At 31.8% G+C, this 19,650-nt stretch overlaps 1 protein-coding gene across 1 annotated transcript in view; it reads left to right on the top strand.

Annotated features, from left to right (window-relative positions):
• The window catches only part of COG5 (component of oligomeric golgi complex 5), a 328,255-nt gene that overhangs the window by 134,896 nt on the left and 173,709 nt on the right, over window positions 1-19,650 (top strand). Inside the window, exon 7 of the mRNA XM_031938757.1 lies at window positions 6,897-7,027. Within this exon, the coding sequence (XP_031794617.1) occupies window positions 6,897-7,027 (131 nt within the window). The remainder of the gene's footprint in view (window positions 1-6,896; window positions 7,028-19,650) is intronic.

Genomic DNA, 19,650 nt, shown 5'->3' with positions numbered 1-19,650 from the left:
TCATAGACTATGTTATTGAAAGTAACTTATTTAACCTTTTATTCAGCTCTCTAAGGCTCAGAGTTGCTGGGTATGTCTGCGTTAGTTGAATTTTCTTTATTAGGAATTCCCAATGGAAATACCAGTTTGGTCCCAAAACAAAATTAGAGTCACCTCTTATGTCATCATTCATCCCAAAGTACTTGCTGTTAACTTCATTAAGAGTTTTGTTTGTATTACCTTTTACACTTGAAAGTAATAAAATCAGATAGAAATTTGAACCTTCACTCATTCATATAATATTTCTTTCCTTTTTTCTGTGAATTAATTTTTTTTACTTGTAATTTTATTTCACATTTTTTTCTAAGTATTAAAGGTACTTTATAAAGCATTTCCTAATTTTTGTGTGTGTAAACAAAGGTACATAGTAGGTCAGGTGAATTTTCTCAAAGTTCAGACTGATCATCTCCAGACTATATCTGAGACTTCCTTTTTCCTACTCCTAACTTGACTTACATGTAGCTGATCCTGTTTTACTGGCATTGTGTTTTCTTTCCTCCCTGTTTTATGACTCATTTTCCCCCTTATCGGTTGTCTCATAATTATTTCCAACTATGTTTCCTTTAGCTTTCCTTTTGTTTTCTTATTTATGAATGTACTTTTATGAGTCAGTGAACAAATTGGACCCCTTTTGCTCAGTTCTGTTCTAGTTGTTATGGAGAACACATAAAGATAGGTAAAGTTCCTATAAGTGTATGGATAGAGCATAAGCAGGAAGCACCAGTTTCAGAGAGCCTAATTCTACTTCATGTAAGACTTATCTCAAAGTGTAGGACTGGAAAATCTTGGAATGCCAACCTGAGGAGTTTGGGATTGCAGTAATAGACCATTTTAAGTTCTTAAGGAAGAAAATTATGTTTTAGAAAGTTACTTGTCAGTGACATATTGAGTGAATTTGATTGGAAAATTAGAAGCAAGAACATCTAAGAGATTGTTGCAGAAATCTGTTTCCATGAGACAACGAGGACCTACACTAGGGCAGTAAAACTGGTACTGAAGAAGAAATGAGTCTTTGTGAAAGCAGAATCAATTGAAATTTGTGTTTGATAAGATAGACTGGAAAAAGAGAAGTTAGGGAATCAAAAATGACTTTGAAATGTGTCATTAAAATTTTTATATCTCATTCATGTACTTCATACTATGTCAGTATGATACAATTCAAAAGAAACATCAGTATAGAACGGAGATGGGCAGAGATACTACCAATATCAAGTAAAGTATTTTTCTACTGGAACAATAAGTAAGATCATTCATTAGAGTTTTACAGATTTAACTAGTCTACACTTTTCATTTTTATTTTCATCTTTCACTTTGATTTGTAGAAAAATAGGAAACCTTTTGAATGTTGTTCTGTAAATTAAATAGGACTTTTTAAAGTGTTACTTAAATTGTCAAATACATAAAGTTCTGTTCATTATCTCCTTAAGGATAATATTTTAATTTTAACACCTTTTTTTTTTTAAACTTATTCACTTTTTCTCTAATGCTTTTTCCTGATACCTTGAGCCAGTTTCTCCCAATCTTTATTTCTCTGACCTTTAAATTGCTTGCCTCATTGTCTACCCAGAATTATATTACATTTCCATTTCAGAATGTCTTGCCTTAGCACTAATTTCAAAGGGCAAAGTTACATTGCCCACGGAAACTTTAAGAAATTCTAACCTCTTCTCTTTGTCACAAATCATCAGTGATTTTCTTTTCTTTGCCAGAAACTATTTCAGTACTATTTCATATAAATTAAGTTTAAAAAAATACTCTTTCTTAACTTGATTTTACTTGATGGGTCTGCCCCATCTGTAATAAATGTTGCTGCACCAAGGAATATGGTATTCTTTGTAGGGTAGCTTTGCCTAGGTCATAATCATTATTATTCCATCCTAGAGTTAAAATAATTATTAAATGTTTGGTCTTCTTACCAGTCATCATGGATTTAATTATCATCTTTATGCTAATGATCCTCAAGTCTAACTTCTCTGTTAATCTTCATCCTCGAATTTCCAACTTCCTTTTAGATATTTAAAATTGGGTGTTCATTAGATAGCTTAAATTCAACATGTCTAAAACTAAATCCTTTATTTTACCTCCTTTATTCTCTTACCTGCCAGACTGCTTTGTTACTGTCAAACATATCACTGTCCTCTCCTCCCAGGTTCACAACTTAGATGTCATCCTTTGATTTCTCACTATTTTTCATTCCCCTTCCCCAACCAATCTGTTATTAAGGTCTGTCAATTTCACCTTAGTAGCATCTCTAGAAAATGTCTTTGTCTCCTCTAATCCTGTTATCATCCAAGTGCAGACTTTTATCACCTCAGGCTTAGATTATTCCAGTAGTCTACTGATAAATCTACCTGAAGAAATCTCTCCCCATTCCAGTACATCATCCATCCATTTATCCACCAAAATGATTTTTCTAAAGTGTAGATCTAACCATATTACTTTGCATTTTCCACTCAATAAATTCTAGAAGTGTCCTATTTTCTGCTTAAAATACAAAAATTCTCTGCTGTTCAAAGCACTTCATAACATAACATCTCCTCCCTTTCCCATATCACTAAGTGTTACATTTTATTCCCCATTATGTCCTCTTTGATCCATTGACACTGACCTTCTTGCTATTCCACGGATAAGGTACTTCATCTTTCAGTTTCAGATATTTTCTCTGACTCTCTCCCTTACCTAGAATGCTTTCCTTTCTCCTGGCTTCCTTGGTTTCCTTCCAGTCCCAAAGTCCTTCAAGTCCACCATCTATAAGAAGTCTTAACCAGCCCTTCTTTTTTTTTTTTTTTTAAGTGCTTTTCTGTTTATTAATTAATTCTTAACTATTTATTCTTTATGTAGCTTATTTGTACATTGTAAAAATAAATTTTTGTTGTCTCAGCCTAATTAATTGTGAGCTCTTTGAGGGCAATGAATGTCTTTTGCCTTTCTTTATGTTCAGTTCTGGGAACTCTGGTTTTGGAATATATTGATAAACTAGAGAATTGCCAAGGAGAAGCAGAAAAAAAAAGAAAAGAAAATATGAATAAGCAAAAAAAAAAAGCCATAAATTCTATCATGAAAATTATGACATTCGTAACTTTGGAAGAACTAAATCTTGTATCTCAAAAATCTAGTCTTTGTAATGGTTGATGCCAAATCTTTGCAGTTCACAGTGGATTTCCTAATGGGTGGTTGTAATGATGAAGAGGAACAAGTAGCCAACATTATCAGTCATAGCAGAGATGATGATTTTTTTTTTGACAGTCAACAATTTTTCATTAGATAACAGGATTATGTACACTGAAGCAAACAAGAGGTCATAAGACATGTAGTCTGTCCTGGGTTCTAAGACCATATAGACTGTAAGCAGCTGAACTATTGGAAAACAAACATGTTCCCATGGATTCCACACTAATTAGCTATCCATTCCATTTAAAAAATTACCCTATCAAAGGATATGAACAGACAATTTTCAGATGATGAAATTGAAACTATTACCACTCATATGAAAGAGTATTCCAAATCACTATTGATCAGAGAAATGCAAATTAAGACAACTCTGAGATAACACTACACACCTGTCAGATTGCCCAGAGTGACAGGGAAAGATAACGCAGAATGTTGGAGGGGATGTGGGAAAACAGGGACACTGATACATTGTTGGTGGAATTGTGAACACATCCAGCCATTCTGGAGAGCAATTTGGAACTATGCTCAAAAAGTTTTCAAACTGTGCATACCCTTTGATCCAGCAGTGTTTCTACTTGGGCTTATACCCCAAAGAGATACTAAAGAAGGGAAAGGGACCTGTATGTGCCAAAATGTTTGTGGCAGCCCTGTTTGTAGTGGCCAGAAGCTGGAAAATGAATGGATGCCCATCAATTGGAGAATGGTTGGGTAAATTGTGGTATATGAATGTTATGGAATATTATTGTTCTTTAAGAAATGACCAGCAGGATGAATACAGAGAGGATTGGCAAGACTTTCATGAACTGATGCTGAGCGAAATGAGCAGAATCAGGAGATCATTATATACCTCAACAACGATACTGTATGAGGATATATTCTGATGGAAGTGGATTTCTTCAACAAAGAGAAGATCTAACTTAGTTTTAATTGATCAAGGATGGACAGAAGCAGCTACACCCAAAGAAAGAACACTAGGAAATGAATGTAAACTGCTTGCATTTTTGTTTTTCTTCCCGGGTTATTTATACCTTCTAAATCCTATTCTCCCTGAGCAACAAGAGAACTGTTCGGTTCTGCACACATATATTGTATCCAAGATCTACTGTAACTATTTAACATGTATAGGACTGCTTGCCATCTGGGGGAGAGGGTGGAAGGAGGGAGGGGAAAAATCAGAACAGAAGTGAGTGCAGGAGATAATGTTGTAAAAAATTACCCTGGCATGGGTTCTGTCAATAAAAAGTAATTTAAAAAAATAATAAAAAATAAAATAAAATTTCTTTTGAAAAATAAAAATTAAAAAAAAATAAAAAATTACCCTATTTCTAGCCATGTTTTTTAAAGTGAAGTGAGATTAAAAAAAAAATCAGAATAGAATTTTAGATACCTTGAATTCTCCAGAGCTTAAACTATTGGTAAACTTTTATTTGCTTTATCAGTAAAGAAATACATATGTTGAAAAACTATATTATTAGACATCCACCCTATAATTTCATAATGCTGTCAGTTTGTCCCCCAAAGTGCTCATCTCATCATCACTTTTATTGTTATTCAACTTTTGTATAAGATTTCATATGTAAAAAGGTATTGATTAGTTTTAGTTTTAGTAAAGTTAAATTAAAGTACAAAAAAAATCCCATTTCAGGTCCTCTGTAGTCCATTACTGATGTGCTGTTTTTTCAAGGCATGTTAAGGTATCTCAAGGTGCATATTCTTTTTCTTTGTTTCTTCCTTTTTTTTTTTTTTTTTTTTTTTTTTTTGGTGGAAGATAGTATTCATTCTTGCTTCATCAAGCAATAAAATTCAATAATAGCTCACATTTTCCAGTTATCTACTAGAATACATCCAGATTTTTAAACCATGTAGTTAGGGAACACTAGTTATGCTAGTAAGAAAACTATATTTTTAGTGGCATTATATATTTAGTGACACTATATATATGTGTATCAATAAAAGAAATAATAGTGAATTACTCAACACACATTGGGAGCAAAAGCAAAAACCCTAACTTTCAAGGTGGGGGGAGAAAGAAAGGAGAAAGAGAGAGAGTGCAAGAGCAAGAACAGGAGACACCCAGAGAGAATACTAGAGAGTTCAGGAAGATAAGAGGAGAAAGTGTCATGAAAACCTAGAAAGGGGAAGAGTATCCAAAAGGAAAGGATGATTGTCAAAAGTTATAGAGAGATCAAGTAGTTGAGGAACTAGAAAAGACCATTATATTTGGTAACTAAGAGATCATTGGTAACTTTAGAGAGAGCAATTTTAGTTTATTATCTCTGGGTCAACGCACAATTTGGTAGCTTTTTGGAAATAGTTCCAAATTGCTCTGGTTAGATAGATCATTTCACAACCCCACCCAATAGTATCTTAGTGTCCCAATTTCCTTTTCTGTTATATTAGCCAGTATGATAGATGTGAGGTGATAGTTCAAAATTGTTTTAATTTACATTTCTCTAATCAGTAGTGAATTTAGAGCATTTTTTTTTCACATGACTATAGATAGCTTTGATTTCTTCATCTGAAAATTGCCTTTCATATCCTTTGACCACTTATAAATTGGGCAATGACTTTTATTCTTATAAATTTGAGAAATTTTCTTTGAATGAGCAACCTTTATCAAAAGAATTTGTTGTAAAATTTTTTCTTCCAGTTTTTTGCTTTCCTTCTCATCTTAGCTACATTGGTTTTGTTTCTGCAAGATACTTTTAAATTTAATATAATAAATATTATCCATTTTATTTTCTGTAATCCTCTCTATCACCTTATTCTTTCCTTATCTACAAATGTGACAAATTGTTCCATGTTCCCTTATTTTGTTTATTATATCACCTCCCCCCCCCTTTTTTTTGTCGGCATAGTGCCCATTTTGACCTATCATGGTATAAAGTATTAGTTATTGGTCTATACCTAGTTTTTGCTAAAATGCTTTACATTTTCCCAGTAGTTTTTTTTAATCAAATAATGACTTGTCCTTAAAACTATGTTCATTTACTACTATGTATTGAATACTTAATTTATTACACTGATTCACCACTCTTATTTCTTGGACTATGCCAGATTGTTTTGAGGATTGCTGCTTTGTAATACAGTTTAAGATCTGGTACAGCTAAGACATCCCCTTTATAATTTTTTTCATTGATTCCTTTGATAGTCTTTTGTTCTTCCAAATAAATTTTGTTATTTTTTTTCAATTCTGTAAAATAAATTTTTAGTGGCTTGATAGGAATAGTAATAGATAAGTAAATTAAAATTTAGGTAATTTTATTCTGTTGTTCAGCTTATTCATATGAACAATTTGTATTTTTCCAGTTGTTTAGATGTGACTTTGTGTGAAAAGTGTTTTGTAATTATGTCCATATAATTCCTGAGTTAATTTTCTATTCTTTTAAGGAATGTCTTAGACTTCACGAGGAATAAAGGATAGATAGAAAATGAAAAAACCAGAAATGTAAACAAAAATATTTTGAAAAATAGATTTCATATTACTTTGACGTGCTAGTGACTATAGAGATTTGCTATTATGAAAAAGAATTTTAAAAAATTTATCAAGATCTATTTTTAAATGGAAAAAATTTAAATTAATTACAGTTTGTGTAATTTGAATGCTATATGATAGTAAATGCTGTGATGTTTTTATATTTTCACTTCTAAAATTTTTAAATATGTGTTTTTTTTTTCTCAAATAGATTATCTTTCTCAAGGAATTGATCTCTCGGGAATAGAAGTAATAGAAAATGATCTACTTTTTGTTGCAAGAGCTCGACTTGAGGTTGAAAATCAGGCTAAACGTTTACTTGAGCAAGGAGTGGAGACTCAGGTAAAAAAAAAAAGATTAAAAATTTTTGAAAGCGAAAAAATATATAGAGGGGAAACAAGGAAACAAGTATTTATTAAGTATTTGCTATGTACCTACTGTATTTAGCACTTTACAGTTATGTTCTTTTATAGTCCCATTGATACTTAATAAGTTGAGCTGTAAAAACTTTTAATTAAAACTTTCATATTAATTTATCTCCAAATTTTAAAATTACTATTTAGTTGGTCAAAGAATGCAAAAAACATTTTTCAGATGATGAAATTAAAGCCTATGAAAAAATGCTCTAAATCATTATTGATTAGAGAAATACAAATTAAAATAACTCTAAGGTATGTCTCATACCTCTCAGATTAGGTAAGATGATAGGAAAAGATAATGATAAATATTAGAGGGAATACAGAAAAAGTAGAACACTACTGTATTATTGATGGAGTTATGAAATGATCCTACTAGCAATTTGGAACTATGCCCAAAGGGTTATCATATTCCGTATACCCTTTGACCCAGCAGTGCCATTACTGGGTCAATATCCCAAGAAAATCATAAGGGATGGAAAAGGACCCACTTGTGCAAAAATGTTTATAGCAGCTCTTTTTATGGTAGCAAAGGGTTGGAAATGAGTAGATAGCCATCATTTGGGGAATAGCTGAATAAATTGTAGTATATGAAAGTAATGCAATATTATTGTTCTATAAAAAATAATGAACAAATTGATTTTAAGGAGATCTGGAAAGATTTATATGAACTGATGCTGAGTAAAACAAGTAGAATCAGGAAAACATTGTATACAATAACAGAAAAATATATTCAATGATCAACTATGAAAGACTTGATTCTTCTCAGAGGTTCAGTGATTTAAGTCAATCCCAATAGATTTCGGATAGATATCCATATTTTGATATGCCATCTACATCCAAAAAAGAACTATGGAGATTGAATGTAAATCAACACATGCTATGTTCACTTCTTTTTTCTGTTTTTAATCTCTCCCATGGTTTTTTCCTTTTGTTCTGATTTTTTTTCTCCCAACATGATTCATAAAGCAACGTGTATTAAAAATGAATACATAAATTTTTAAAATTACCATTTAATGCTTCAGAATTAATAAATTTTTAAAAAGTCAGTATTTGTGCTTTTATGTTGAAGAAATAAAGTTTAACTTTTTTTATAAAAGCACACAATTCCTGAAAGATATTGCTGTGTACAAGATATGGTTACTTTTGATTAATAACTTTTGAAGCACATTTCAGTGGTTAGTAGCCTGTTACTGCTGAGCCTGAGTTACTGTTAATAAGCTGTAACTTATTAACTGTTAACAGAGAAAGTATCTCTCTGTGAGTTCATAATAGACTTCCCTATCAATGAGGTACCTTCACATAATTGGGTTTTTTTTTAATTTAATTTTTTTTTAATTTAATAGCCTTTTATTTACAGGTTATATGCATGGGTAACTTTACAGCATTAACAATTGCCAAACCTCTTGTTCCAATTTTTCACCTCTTACCTCCCACCCCCTCCCCCAGATGGCAGGATGACCAGTAGATGTTAAATATATTAAAATATAAATTAGATACACAATAAGTATACATGACCAAAACATTATTTTGCTGTACAAAAAAGAATCAGACTCTGAAATATTGTACAATTAGCTTGTGAAGGAAATCAAAAATGCAGGTGGGCATAAATATAGGGATTGGGAATTCAATGTAATGGTTTTTAGTCATCACCCAGAGTTCTTTCTCTGGGTGTAGCTGGTTCAGTTCATTACTGCTCCATTGGAAATGATTTGGTTGATCTCATTGCTGAGGATGGCCAGGTCCATCAGAACTGGTCATCATATAGTATTGTTGTTGAAGTATATAATGATCTCCTGGTCCTGCTCATTTCACTCAGCATCAATTCGTTTAAGTCTCTCCAGGCCTTTCTGAAATCATCCTGTTGGTCATTTCTTACAGAACAATAATATTCCATAATATTCATATACCACAATTTATTCAGCCATTCTCCAACTGATGGGCATCCATTCAGTTTCCAGTTTCTAGCCACTACAAAAAGGGCTGCCACAAACATTTTGGCACATACAGGTCCCTTTCCCTTCTTTATAATCTCTTTGGGATATAAGCCCAGTAGTAACACTGCTGGATGAAAGGGTATGCACAGTTTGATAACTTTTTGAGCATAGTTCCAAATTGCTCTCCAGAATGGTTGGATTTGTTCACAACTCCACCAACAATGCATCAATGTCCCAGTTTTCCCGCATCCCCTCCAACAATCATCATTATTTTTTCCTGTCATCTTAGCCAATCTGACAGGTGTGTAGTGGTATCTTAGAGTTGTCTTAATTTGCATTTCTCTGATTAATAATGACTTGGAGCATCTTTTCATTTGACTAGAAATAGTTTCAATTTCTTCATCTGAGAATTGTCTGTTCATATCCTTTGACCATTTTTCAGTTGGAGAATGGCTCATATAATTGTTTAAGAAAACATTTCTCTCTACACTTGAATATGACATGGCATCTTAAGATAAAGCAACTTTCTGATTTAATAACTCAAATGCTTTGTCAGTACCATTGATTAAGATTTATAGGATAGTTGATTTAGTCTCAGTAAAAGGAATTTCAGGAAGAATTTCCTAATATTTAGTGCTACTCAAAAAATGGAATATTAAATTCTATTTGTTGAAAACATCATAGAGAAAATATATTCTCCAGATAGAATGTTGGATTTGATAAACTCTAAACTTTTTTCTATCTAGATTTTTAAAATAAAATTTTATGTATTTTAAACCAATAATAGCCTTTTTGTCACCAGTTTTTTCTGCTTGGAATCTGACACATTAACTATGGTATTTTGTGGACTCTTGATTTTCTCGTGAAAATAGATATACATCAGTTAAATTTTGAGTAAAAAATTGTAACTAATATTGATGTTATTTGTGTTGTCAGTGATTGCTTATTATTTAAGTAATTTAAGATTACACTTTTTTTGCTTCTCACCATTTTTTTTTTTTTTTATCATTTTTCTTATAGTATTTTTAAAGCAATTCTTATCTTTAGTTTGGCAAATGGATGGCCTGATTCTAGATAGTTGATTTCGAGATAATTACCATATCAATAAGAATATCTTTATCCTATCAAAATATAATTGATTTCATTTTCTGTGATGTTATTTGGTCATGTTAGTTTTTTCTTCCCCTTCAAGTACACAGCAACTTATATTAACAATAATGCTGTCACAATATAATATTGAAATTTTCATTTTGTTTCTTTTTATGACTTTTTAGAAAGTAAAGTATGAATCAACTTAAAAAACTCAGGCATGTGTGAATCATATAACATTCTCTTTGCTTTTGTGTTTGTATTCCCAACATATATATTAGTGATTGGCAAATACTCCTTAATTCATTCAGGGAAGTGCTGCTGAAATTCTTCATATTACTTAATAGTCTTAGAAATAGTTTCTAGAACAAGGAGGTCTAAATAAAAGATGCCTTAGAAGTAGTGATTGATTTCAATTTATTTACCTTACAGAGATCAAACTTGATTTTACTTGATGAATTATCAGTTTATATTCAAAGCTAAAGCAGGACTTACAGATTTAAGGAAAATTAATCTTATTTAATTTGAAAAATTTTGTTAGATGTTTCAGACTGTGTCAAGCTAATCAAGAGATTATTAGAGTAGATGACTGCTGTTTGTTAGCTAGTGACCTGTTTCCAATCAAACTGGGATTTGTTTGGAAGAACTACATTAGTGTTTAATTATATTAAAACCAGAAAACATGAAAGCATAAAGATGAAATGTTACTGGATTTGCTGCATAGATTTGGTAATAGAGAAAATAAGGACAAAAAAAAGGATTAAAATTTTAAAGGATAATGTATAAACTGATTTTTCTAAAGGAAAAAAAGGAGTAAAAATAGCATCTAAAAGGCAACATATTTTTAAAATTTAAATTTTATTTTTTCTTTTGGCAAAAAACTTGCCTTTTCTACTCCCCCTTTTCCCTAATTGAAAGAGAAAGAAAAAACAAAACCACTGTTAGAAAGATTTTTGTTAATAAAACAAATTTCTACACTATGTTCAAAATCCCAGCAAAGACTCCTTTTATGCTCTTGAGTTTACTTTTTTCTAAGGAGGTAGTAATATATTTCTTCATTAATCTTCTGGAATTCTAGTTGGTCATAGTGCTGTTCAGAAGTCCTAAATGTTTCAGATTGGTTTGTCTTTAAAATATTGTTGTAATTCTCTAAATTATTCTCTTGTGGGGCAGCTAGATGGCGCAGTGTATAGAGCACCAACCCTGAAGTCAAGAAAACCTACATTCAAATGTGGCCTTAGACAACGATGTGTGACCGTGGGCAAATCACTTAACTCCAATTACTTCACAAAAAACAAAACCAAAAAAATTATTCTCCTGGTTCTGTTTACATCACTTTGCATCAGTTCATAATAAATCTTCCTAGGTTTTTTAAATAAAATTATCATTTTCATAATTTCTAACAGCACAATAATAGTCTATTACATATATGTACTGTAGCTTGTTCAATATTTTCAATTGATGGATAGCTCCCTAATTTCAAATTATTTGATACTTCAAAGAAGGCTATGAATGTTTTTATTTAGAATCCTCCTCCCCATCCCCTTAGAACTGACTAATTCTTCCTTTAATCTCTCCTCCCTCTATTTGTCTCTTCTCCTTTCTCCCTTTTCCCTCCTATTTTCCTGTTGAATGAAATTTATTTCTGTACTCATCTTTATCCATGTTTCTATTTTTCCCTCTTTTGACCAATTCAAATGAGAGTACAGTTCAAGTATCAGCTACTTTCTCAGCTATTTTCTCCCTGTGTGTATAGATTTCTATTTGATCACTCCATTTATTAATAAATATATTTGTTAATTTTTCACATTGACTTTTGCAAGATTTTGATTTCCACCTTTTTCTTCCTCTTTCCCTTCACTCCTCCCCCAAGATCTGTTAAAGTTTATGCTTGTACAATAATAATATTCTACATTAGTCGTGTTGTGAAAGAATCATTAAAATAAAGGGACAAATAACATGAAAACAAAAACCAAGGACAAATGAAAATAGTATGCTTCAAACTGCATTCAGACTCTATAATTCTTTCTTTGGATGTGGATAGCATTTTTCATTATGAGTCTTTTAGAACTATCTTAGATCATTGTATTGCTGAGAAGAGCAAAGTATATCAAAGTTGATTATATACACAATGTTGCTGTTGCTGTGTATAGTATTCTCCTTGTTCTGCTCACTTCACTCAGCGTCAGTTCATATAAATCTTTACAAATTTTTCTGAAATCTGCTTGCTCATCAATTCTTATGGAATAATAGTATAACAATTAACTTATGTGCCACAATTTGTTCAGCTATTCCCCAATTAATGGGGGATCTACTCAATTTCCATTCATTGCCACTACAAAAAGCGCTGCTACAAACACTGTATATGTGGGTTCTTGTCCATTATTTATGACCTCTTTCAGACACAGTAATAGAGGTGTTTTTGGGTTAAAGAGTATGCATAGTTTTATAGTTTTTAGCTATAAATTCAGTTTTCTCTTCAGAATGATTGGATAAGTTCACAACTCTACCAACAAAGTTTTAGTGTTTCAATTTTCGTGCATCCTCTCCAACATTTTCCTTTTCTGTCACATAAGCCAATCTGAGAGGTGTGAGGTGGTACTTCAGAGTTGTTTTAATTTTTAATTTTTATTCTTTATACTGAAATATTTCTGTTTTTGGATAGATGCTAAATTTTGGGTGATCCTGACTATTGGTACTTGAATTCTTTCTGAATGCTTACAGTATTGTTTTTTGTTTTTGTTATTGTTGTTGTTTGTTTGTTTGGCTTACAAGCCTTGGATTTTGAATATAATGTTTCTGTGGGTTTTCATTTTCTTTTTAGGAGGTAATTGATAGCTTCTTTCTGTTTCTACTCTGCTTCTAAGAGATCTGGGTAATTTTCTTTAGTAACTTTTTTTTTTTTTTTTTAATAAATAGCCTTGGGGGAGGGTTCATAGCATTTAGGAAGTTTATTGATTCTTAATTTTTTTCTTTTCAATATGTTTTCTAGTCAGTTTTTTTTCTTGTGAGAAAATTTATATTTCTATTTTAAAAAATTTTATAACTTTTAAAAGTATTTCTTCCTATGGAATCTTTTTTTATTTTCTCATTCTAGTTATACAGGATAGACTCTGAACATTTTTGAAGTGACTATTTGGGCTGATTCTGATGATGCTTTCTTGGGATATTTTTATTCTGATGTTTCAGGTACATATTAGACTAGAGATCTGCTTTGTTCTAGCTTCCAACTTTACTCCTTTCTCCTATTCTGAACTCTGCAAATTTTGTGGTTTGGGTCTTAGCAATAGGTCTGCAGGCTCATCTTGTTTAGTGTTTCATTAGATTGCTTCTAGATTTATTTATTATTAATCTAGGGGAAATTCCTGCTTGTTCATATAATGATAAAACTATGGACTCTGTTCTGGCCTAGGATAGCTATTCTTATTTGGTTATTCTTTTTCAGACTGCAGAGTGGTATTGAGGCTGGGATTAAAACTGCTCTTGCTTTCACTTATGTTCCTCCTCAAAAGTATTTTCTTATTAATCATTTCCTTCCCCCATATCTCCTCTCTTTTAACACATTTCCCCCTTCCCCTATCCCATTTCCCTTCTAATTTCCTGCAGGATAAAATAGATTTTATATCCATATTGAGTGTGTATGTTATTTTCTTTTTGAGCCAATTATAATGAGAATAAGGTTCATTTACTCTTCCTTTTCTCCCCTATTTGCTCTCCAGTATAAAAGATTTTTCTTGCCTTTTTTATGGCAGATAATTTACACCATTCCAATTCTCCCTTTTCCTTTCTCTGCCCTTAATTTCATTTCTTTTTAAAGATATGATCTCTTCATATTCAGCTCACAACTATGCCCTCTATATATGCTCCTTTTAACTGCCATAATAATGAGAAAGTTCTAATGAGTTATAAGGATCATGTACCCATGTAGGAATATAAACAGATAAACCTAATTAAGTCCTTTTCGATATCACTTTCCTTATTACCTCCTTATGCTTCTCCTGAGTCCTATATTTGAGAATCAAATTTTCTATTCAACGGTGGTCTTTTCAAGCCAAATGCTTGAAAAGCCTCTATTTCATTGAATTTCTATCTTTTCTCCTAAAGGATTATACTCAGTTTTGCTGGATAGGTGATTCTTGATTGCAATCCTAGCTCCATTGTGCTCCAGATTATTGTATTCCAAGTTCTCTGGTCCTTTAATGTAGAAATTGCTAACTAAATCTTGTGTTATCCTAACTATGGCTCCACTGTACTTGAATTATTTTGATGCTTGTAGCATTTTCTCCTTGATCTGAGTTCTGGAATTTGGCTCTAATATTCCTGTAAGTTTTCATTTTGGGATCAAGGGAGGTGATAGGTGGATTCTTTCCATTTCTATTTTGGTTCTAGAATATCAGGAGTGTTTTCCTTGATAAATTTTTGAAAGATGATGTTCAGGCTCTTCTTTTGATCATGTCTTCCAGGTAGACCAATAATTTTTAAATTATTTCCACTAGATATCTTTCCAGGTCAGTTCTTTTTCCAATAAAGTATTTCACTCCCCCCCCCCCCCCCCCCCATTTTCCTTTTTTTTTTTTTTTTTTTTTGTTTTTCCTGTATTATGGCTTGATTTCTAATAACGTCATTACTTTCCTTTTGCTCATTTCTAATTTTTTTTTATTTATTTAATAACCTTTTATGTACAGGTTATATGTATGGGTAACTTTACAGCATTGACAATTGCCAAACCTCTTGTTCCAATTTTTCCCCTCTTACCCCCACCCCCTCCCCCAGATGGCAGGATGACCAGTAGATGTTAAATATATTAAAATATAAATTAGATACACAATAAGTATACATGACTAAACCGTTATTTTGCTGTACAAAAATATTGTACAATTAGCTTGTGAAGGAAATCAAAAATGCAGGTGGGCAAAAATATAGGGATTGGGAATTCAATGTAATGGTTTTTAGTCATGTCCCAGAGTTCTTTAGCTGGGCGTAGCTGGTTCAGTTCATTACTGCTCCATTGGAAATGATTTGGTTGATCTCATTGCTGAGGATGGCCAGGTCCATTGGAACTGGTCATCATATAGCATTGTTGTTGAAGTATATATTGATCTCTTGGCTCTGCTCGTTTCACTCAGCATCAGTTCGTGTAAGTCTCTCCAGGCCTTTCTGAAATCATCCTGTTGGTCATTTCTTATAGAACAATAATATTCCATAATATTCATATACCCCAATTTATTCAGCCATTCTCCAACTGATGGGCATCCACTCAGTTTCCAGTTTCTAGTCACTACAAAGAGGGCTGCCACAAATTCAATTCTAATTTTAAGGAATTATTTTCCCCATTGAGCTTTTGTACCTTCCTTCCCATTTTTCCAATTTTGCTTTTTAAGGCATTCTTCTCATTAGCTTTTTTGCATTTCCTTTTGTACCTCTCTCAATTCTTTTCCTAATCTTTCTCTATCTCTCTTACATGATTTTCAAAATCCCTTTTGAGCTCTTCCATAGCTGAGAACAATTCTTATTTTTCCTCTAGGCTTTGGATTTAGGAGCTTTGACTTTGTTATTTTCTTCTAAGTCTGTGTTTTGAAATTTTCACTATAGTAACTTTCTGTAGTCAGAAACCTTTTTTGTTTTATGCTTATTTTCCTAGCCTATTACCCAGCTTTTAACTCATTGTTAAATGAAAGATATGGTAACCAGTAGTCATTAATATTATTATATTAAAAATAATTGGGAAGATCAATTAAACAAATAGTAGAATGGAATAAAACAAATAAACAACATGCATAATTACCAAAATAATGTAAAAAAAAATAACAAAACAACACTAAAGACATCACATGATCAATTTTGATTATATATAAGACCTAGAAAGCTAAAGAACAATCTAAATTAGACTTATAATCACTAAAAGGAGTATGGTCTCAACTCAGTTATTTTTAATATAATAATATTATGTTAAATTTTCATGTGCATCCATTGCCTACCTCTGTAAGATGTAGTAAATAAGCTTTATATTATAAATGACTATATTGGTTACCATATCTTTCTTCTTCTTAAGAATAATCCAGTGCTTATTGAATATGACAGGTTCAGAAACTTGTTAGACTCTTCATTGTAAATTGTGTAATTAGCTAAAATTCCTTATGAAATAAAGATAGTTCGTGTTGAAGTTTCTAGAGTTTTTTCTCCATTTTAAATGTCAATGAGTTGTTTAATGGATCATTTGGAATTGTTTCAATTTATCTTCTCATTCTTATTTTTTTCTTCTAGTTTGGTATTTATTTTTATCTTTGCTATAACAGGTCCATTGTGATTATACACAAATAACTAAGTTAGAAATGACTCTCACATCTGTAAGCTATTATTGTCACTGATATAATTAATTTTGTTTTATCTGATGCTAATCTTTCTTTTGTTTTTACATTACCATTATTTTCAAATATATGCCTTATTCTCTTCTGTACTGAATAATGTTTTGTAATAAAGGATAGAGTGAAAAAACAAAATTAACCATCACAAAAATTATTTTGATAACATGTTTCTAATCTATCTTTTAACACTTATAATCTCTCATCAATAAAAAGTAGAGAGAGAGAGATACATTTCATCATTCTTTCAGTATAGTTGATTAGTATCATTACACATTTCAGTTTCCTTTTAGTTGTTCTTTCCATTTACATTTTTACAGTTATTATGTCTATTGTTTTCCTGTTTATTTAACACTTTGCATTGGTTTATATGAATGTTCTCATGTTTCTTATTTTCATGCTTCACAATTATCCTTTTTCAAGTAATATTTCATTACATTCATATACTGCAATGTATTTAGCCATTCCATAATGGGGAACTTCTCTTTGTAGTTGTTTGGTTTTTTTTATGCTACAAAAAAATGCTGCGTTAAATATTTGGTATATATTAGAAACTTTTTTTTCCTCTTCTTTGGGTTGCTTAGGAATAGGGCCACTTGATCAAAGATTATGTCACATATTGATAATATATGGGTATTAGCCCTCATGTATGTTCAGTAAACCTTGCCCTTCCCCAGTTTCTTTCTCTTAAACCATGTTCTTTGTAATTATAAAATGTTATATATGATAAATATCAAATCATTATTTTATAGATTGCTGAATGTAATTTTTCTTTATATATTTAAAGTAACTTCAGTCTTTGTCAAAGGTATGCAAGGTTTACTTGTGACAATGTAAGATTGTACTGCAATTTTGACAAGTACTATATATTGTGTATGACATTTATATTTTCATTTTATTTGACATTTTAAGGTAATCAGTCTCAATAAAAGGACTTTCTAAATAATTAGGCATATTTAAGGCATATTAAGGCACTAGAACATTAAACTTTAGATGCCTTTCATGGAAGATTTCATGAAATGTACAACTATTGCATGTACTCTTTGTTTGCAGAATATGATAGAATAGTCTTTTTTATTTGAGCAATTCATTGGTCTGTATAATAGTGATTTTCTTCCATCTCTTTGCCTCCCAAATTACCTATGTTAATAGTTGTTATTCCGTTACCATGGCATGTTAGTATCTGTAACAATTATTAAAGTGGTTATTCTCCAATCCCAAACAGCCAAGCTGTCTTACCTCTTTTTTTTTTTTTTTTTTAAATCATTGACTTTTTTTGTGTATGGTCAAAACACTTCCTGCTTTACCTTTATTTACCATTACTAGCTCCCTCTTTTATTGCCTTTATAACTGCTGCTATTTTCAACTTACATTCTCTTGTGTTTCTCTAAAGTCTGATTACTTCCTTTAATGCTTTAAAATAAAACTGCACTATTTTTCTTTTGATAACTTTGTATAGACATAACTAGTTCAACTATTTTTATTTTTTTCCTGGATGAATGACTAATCGATAATTAAAGAAAATCAATTGTTATTTTGGGGATTTTGTTTTTTCTGGGTGCTTTTGTTGTACATCTTTTAGTGTCTGATAGTTTGCTGCTCAAAGACTTCTTGTGTTCTAAGTACTTGTTTCAGAATTATTCTGGATAACAATAATAAACATTTATTAAATTTAGAGCACTGTTCTGGGCATTAGGGGAGAAGATCAGAAATTTAGATAAAACACAATACTTGCCCTAAATAAGCTTATAGACTAGTAGGGACCTGGGACACCAATACAGATAGCTAAATTATACAATTTTAGATGATGAGTTCATTAGAGAGTTAGGGAAAAAATAGTCCCTCAGGATTAAGAATGAAGGTTGTTATTGCCAAAGGGAGATCAAAGATCCCAGAGGATTCTCAAAAATGGATCTTTAGATCATCGATGATCTAGATCAGGGGTCCTCAGACTTTTTAAATAGAGGGCCAGTTCACTGTCCCTCAGACTGTTGGAGGGCTAGACTATAGTAAAAACAAAAACTATGAACAAATTCCTATGCATGTTGCATATATCTTATTTTGAAGTGAAGAAACAAAATGGGAACAAATAGAATATTTAAAATGAAGTAAAGTTAAATCAACAAACTTACCAGTATTTCAGTGGGAACTATGGGCCTGCTTTTGGCTAATGAGATGGTCAATTCCTGGTTCCATATTTGTCACTGCTAGTCATAACAAGTGATGCAAGTGTGCATCCATTAGTCTTTATCTGGTTAGAGATTTCAAATGTTTCATTCTAGAAAAAGTCTGTTCACAGACATAAGTGCTGCCAAAGATGGTTGCCATTTTGAGTGCATGGTTCCTGAGATGAGGATGTGTCTCAGAGGGGAAAGATGCATAGAAATTATGAAGGCTGCTTGACTTGAATGCATCTTTCAGAGAGTCACAATTCTGCAGTTCAGCCAGTTCCATTTGGTAAATTGTATCCACATTTTCATTGTCAGTAGAAAATGGGTTACGGAAAAGCTGTATGTCCTGTTCAGGGAGATGAAGCTCTTTTAAATCTAAATTGGAACTCCTTTTGCAATTTTTCCAGTGAATCCACACATGTTTTGTTTGGGAATGCAATCAGTGGTTTTTCCACTAACAGATTTTGAGTTGTGGGGAGATGGCAGAAGTTTTCCTCCTTCACTTGTTTGATTAGGAGGCCTAATTTTACTTCAAATGCTTTGACATGTGATTGCATATCACAGATGAGCTTCCCCTTTCCTTGAAGTTGCATATTGAAATTGTTGAGTAGCTCTGTTACATCTGTCAGAAAGGCAAGGTGCCATTTCCATTCTATATCATTGAGCTCTGGTACTTCTTTGTTTTTTGAAAGCAGAAAAGTTGTAATCTGTGGAAGTAAGTCATAGAAACATTTCAAAACTCTCCTTTGACTCAGCCAGTGGACATCTGTGTGATATAGAACAGCTTCATACTCAACATTTAGCTCAGACAGAAATTCTTGAAATTATCTGTGAGTTAGTGCATTAGCTCTAATGAAGTTAACACAAGATATCATAATTTTCATAACAGTCCCACTTAAGTGATTTACTACACAGCGCTTGTTGGTGGATGAGGCAGTATATGGCTATTGGATGAGAATGGTTATATTTGTCCATCTCTTGGTTACTGTG

Source organism: Sarcophilus harrisii, chromosome 5 (assembly GCF_902635505.1).
Source record: "Sarcophilus harrisii chromosome 5, mSarHar1.11, whole genome shotgun sequence".
NCBI classification, from domain to species: domain Eukaryota; kingdom Metazoa; phylum Chordata; class Mammalia; order Dasyuromorphia; family Dasyuridae; genus Sarcophilus; species Sarcophilus harrisii.
The sequence above is the reverse complement of the archived record's forward strand: the minus strand, read 5'-3'. Positions and strand labels throughout refer to the sequence as shown.